General features: G+C 35.9%; 1 protein-coding gene across 3 annotated transcripts in view; it reads left to right on the top strand.

Moving 5' to 3' along the window:
* Window positions 1-5,000, top strand: part of LOC113816592 (uncharacterized) — a 15,092-nt gene that overhangs the window by 1,296 nt on the left and 8,796 nt on the right. For all 3 annotated transcript variants that reach the window (XM_070113795.1, XM_070113794.1, XM_070113793.1), the window contains exons 2-7: window positions 254-688; window positions 1,102-1,219; window positions 3,256-4,073; window positions 4,202-4,343; window positions 4,451-4,530; window positions 4,689-4,823. In XM_070113795.1, coding sequence (XP_069969896.1) covers window positions 260-688; window positions 1,102-1,219; window positions 3,256-4,073; window positions 4,202-4,343; window positions 4,451-4,530; window positions 4,689-4,823 — 1,722 coding nt within the window. In that variant the 5' untranslated portion in view covers window positions 254-259. The remainder of the gene's footprint in view (window positions 1-253; window positions 689-1,101; window positions 1,220-3,255; window positions 4,074-4,201; window positions 4,344-4,450; window positions 4,531-4,688; window positions 4,824-5,000) is intronic.

Here is a 5,000-nt window from a genome sequence, read left to right as displayed (position 1 = left end):
TGCTGATTTTTATTGCAGTGTTGATACATGAAAATGCTACCTGACAACAATATAGAAGCTTAAGTTTAAGATATAAAGCATTGTTTGAAAAGTGCAAAACTTGACAAAAAAAGAAAGGATCTTAAGGAGAATTAATTCAAAAGTAATATTAATCAATATTTAGGTAGATTATAAATGTTTGTTTTTTTTGAAGATGAATTTACTTTGTGATTGTTAATAAAGGACAAATGTACCTAACTATCATTATTTTCAGGTAAAGATGTCCAACCCCATTGGTTCATTTTTAGTGAGGGCAGCAAGATCGACAGTAGCAGGGGATGCCTACGAGGGTGAACCTTCAGGACACACGCTCCCAACTGGAGCATTCTTATCTGAGTTAACAACGACGCAAAACACGCCATCATTCCTTACGGAAACTCCCCAAGCTACTAATGCAGCTTTTTTAGCAGCTCGTTCTGGACACCAAGAAACAATTCTCAGTTTGACAGCACCTGGAGGCACGGGAACCTTTCTCTCTTCTGCTGAATCGGATGTCACTGGAGGAGAAGAGGTGTTGCTTGGGGGCGGAGATGATGGGGATGCTGGTGATATTACATCAGGGCCGTTGCTCTACCTTGATCCTGCAACTGGACTTCATGTCCTTGTGCATCACCTTCCACATTCCTCACAAGAAACTACTGGAACCAGGGTATGATGACTGAATGGTATTGTGTATGGATGTGTATGTGTGTATGTATGTATGTATGTATGTATGTATGTATATATATTTATGTATATATGTATGTATGAATGTATATATATATATATATATATATATATATATATATATATAAAATATATGTCTATTTTTATATGTATGTATTTATTTTTGTTTAGGAGAGTGAGGGTGTGGGTGAGGGCAAGGGTGAGGGTGAGGGTAAGGGTAAGGGTAAGGGTAAGGGTAAGGGTGAGGGTGAGGGTAAGGGTAAGGGTAAGGGTGAGGGTGAGAGAGAGAGAGAGAGAGAGAGATTGATGTGATTGATTTTCATATTTGCACTCTATATATGAATACAGGTCTTTCAGGTCTAAGATCCAAAATTATGAAATGACCTTATGTTCCAGGTGGAAGATACGTCTCATGAGCAATTTGTGGTGGTTGGGGCTCTACAGTCAGAGGAGGAGCAGGTGGTGCTGGAAAGACCATTAGATGATAGCACTGCACATAATACAGTTAATGTTGGTAAGTGTAGTTGTCTTTGGATTTGCTGGTAGGTTTTGTTGTATATATAAGTAGGAATTAGAATCTATTGGAGAACACCTGAGCTTTTCATTCGCTTGTTCATTTACGTGGCCATTATTGCATATTAATTTTTTTTTTTTTTTTCATTGCCTTGATCTTGTCATGCTGTGGATGACCACTGCTATTATTGTCATTGTTAATTTTATTATTATGACTGCTTTTTATTATCATTCTACTAGCAGTAGTAATAATTGTCTTTGTTATTACTATCATAGTTATTATTATTATTGTTATTATTGTTTTTATTATTGTTAACGTCATCATCATCAATTATCATTATTGTTGATTAATCAATCACTTTATTATTATTGTTATTATTATTATTGATGTTTTTATTATTATTATTACTTTTAGTATTGTCATTATTATTACTAGTACTATTATTGTCATTATTATTATTATTATGATTGGTGATTTTACTATCGTCATCATCATCAAGTTATCATTATTATTACTATTGTCATCATCATCATCATCACTGATTGTATTATTATTATAATTGCTGTTTATATAATCTGGCATTTTGATATTGGGCACCCTTATAATCAAGCCAACTCCTTCAATCATAACTTAACGTATAAAGACTCGAAGCTCAGTCTACCCTGATGTGATATTTACCATTGAATGTGCACAGGCTCTAGATCTAGTCATGGCTACAAAATGCTGGCAGAATAACAGAAACACCTGCTGTAGGTCCTCCTGGGTTGTCTTAGTTCAGTTCTCACATCTCTATTGGTATGGTGGGATTATTCCCCACACATGCTCCACCACCCTTATTCCCTCCTGCTTGCTCCACTCCGATTTTTTGTACTTTGAAATGAGCAGGAACTTGACATATCACGAGAGAAGGATGTTCTGGTGTCTAAAAATCACTGCGAAGACTAGAATATATTCTTTCTTTAATCTCTCTCTCTCTTTTCCTTACCTATTATGTTAACATATTAGCACTAGCAAAATGTTGTGCATCCAATAAAATGGAGATAGAAGTCTAATGTGCAAAGCAATATAGATAAGTTACCCCTCATTTTCTATGTATTGTGATTACTGTTATACACTTTGGCAGTCTACTGTGCATCAATAATTTATATATTGTCAAGAGAAAAACATTTCATGGTGTGTAAAATTACACTTTAAACAAATACCTGGTCTTCAGTTGTGAAATATAAAAATCATGTTGGAGGCAAGCTTATCTGAGGAATTATGGTTATTAGGAATTAACTTAGAACATGCATTTTATTTCACTTAATACTTCATACTGCATCCATACATTGAGCTGTATTCTAATACCACTCTCAGATAATGTTAGTTCATTGTCCATTCCATAGAAAGGTATTTCTAAGACATGATCAGATTCCTCTGAGGTACAGTGAGGCAGCTTGGAGAAGTGAAAATAACTGGCAAAGTATGAAAGCAACTAGACTGTATAGCATGGTTGTTGTATTTTCACAGACATGACTTCTGTGAGCCTTGCATAGAAAACTTTCCTCCTAAAGCTGTAAAAGCTTATGGCATGAAAGTTGCAGTTTTTTTATCTTCATTTCACGTGTGACCTTCTGCTAATGTTAATCCATGACACAAAAGCTGAAGATTCAAGGTATTGAGTGTCATGACCAGAATCCAAGCTCTTAGATCAATTCTAGTGATTATTCAATTTTCTACCTTCTTTAAAGTTCCTCTGCTGTACTATGGTGGCAAATTCCCTGAAACATTTTGCCTCCTACATTCCATTCAACATTTCATCTTTGCACTTTATTACAAAATCATTGTCAAAGAAGATTCATTTGAGCAGGTCTATGAAAAGGTTATGACATCAGTGAATCCCTTTTAAAACTGTTGCCCTTGGTTTTGATTGGTAGGGTTGTTAACAGTCCATGCACTTGTTTGTTGGATTTTGGTAAACAAGCTAAGTAGATAAGCTAAGATATATTTTAAAGAAATTTTCAGACAGGTTACAGGTAAACCTCTCTGTCTTTCAGAAAACATGCTGAGATCCCAGGTAGAATCAGCCAGAACAGAACTCACTCCACATCACATTTTTGCCTCACAACTGGAGTCTTCATTGGGCCTTAATGTTGGAGTTACTACATCAGATTCTCTGTCCAGTAGTCAAGCATGCAAGTCCAGAAATTCAGTTTTGAATATTCAGGCCACACCAGAACCAATTGGAGACAGGAGAGAATCTCCTTCCATCTTGGACTGTACTGATACTCCCATGCTGACCCTTCGAGTAGCAGATGAGGGAGGTGGAATGTCTACAGGGGAGCTGAGAAGAGATATACTGGGTATTGAATCAGTGCCACACATAAATTTGGAAGAGATCATTGAGAAGTTCACCAGTAGCAACACACATGTTATAGACAGTGGCGGTGTGTCTGAAACCAACAGAGTTATTACAGATATGAACAGTGCTGTGGATGACAGTGCTAACCCAGTTTTGTCAGAGATAACAGTATACAAAGATCATCCACTACAACAGGATCACAAACTAAGTTTAGAGAAACATATTGAAGTCACTTCAGAGATTTTGCAAGGAGACAACAGAAGCCCAAGTAAAGCCACAACAGATGATAATATAACCAGAAGGCCTTTTGTTAATTCTAGATCCGAGAACGACAAAGGTCACTTTTTGAAACTAAGTAGCATCTCTGACAAAGATGATGATAATGACAATTCTGTGATAATTGATGAAGAGAGCCTTTATGATATTGTAATGACATACAGATGCAAGTTATGCTCTGAAGTTTTTGTTGAGAAGACTGGGCTATTACAACATTACAAGGAAGTACACAAACCAGTGAGTCTTTGGAGTTGTATTCCCTTCTTTTCTGGTAAATCCTAAAACTGGAATAATTCACACTTTTTACTTATTTATAATTAGAAAAGTTAAGTTTTGTTGTGTCTCTAATTATTTTTATATTTTAGGGTGGCACTGTGAAGATTCGTGTGTCAACTACACCTGCAAATGACCAGACACTTTCACTGTGTAATGAGGACACAAAATTACCAAAGAAGAAAGCTGTGTTTCCAGACCACATTGGCAATGTTTCAGAAGCAGAAGAAAAAAGTAGATATGGCTTTCTTATAGATAATTTTCTGTAAACTGAATTCACTTTTGCCTAGAAATAAAGTAGTTTAGCTTTGGTGCCAATAAAAGATGCCTTCCATTTCCAGAGGACCTCAATATTCTCCATTGTGGATTTTGTTCCAAAGAATTCCTGGACCTTCAAGAATGCCGTAAGCATATAAAAAAGGTAAATGTGGGTTCTCATGTAGAAAAAACAAAAGTATTGCTTAAACAAACTTGTCTTCTTTTTTCATTATTTTTATCACTTTACTTGATATGAAATGTCAGTTTGTTAGGTAATTCTTAAAGTATGGTCTTATATTCAAATTGATTTTTTTTATGCAGGAACATCCAGGAGAGACGGAGAAGAAGACAAGAAAAGGACATGCACGACCACGAAATTCACAGGGTTTGAAAGTCAAGTATCCTTCGCAACCAGGGATGCTCATTGGCCACCGTAAATCTCGTAGTTATGCTCAGGTGAGTGGGTATTGTATAGCCTCTATTTCCACATGTGTCGGATTTGATGAAAGGTCAAAACATATGCCTTTCTCCACTTAACAATGAAAGTGAGCATGGTTGGATGAAACCCCAGTTAATGTGTTCAGTTATGTATATCTTTAGATTTTGTACTTTAAAAAATAAAGGCACTTGAAC

This window comes from Penaeus vannamei, chromosome 34 (assembly GCF_042767895.1).
Source record: "Penaeus vannamei isolate JL-2024 chromosome 34, ASM4276789v1, whole genome shotgun sequence".
Lineage (NCBI taxonomy): Eukaryota > Metazoa > Arthropoda > Malacostraca > Decapoda > Penaeidae > Penaeus > Penaeus vannamei.
Note: the sequence above shows the minus strand (reverse complement) of the source record. Positions and strands in the feature narration are given on the sequence as shown.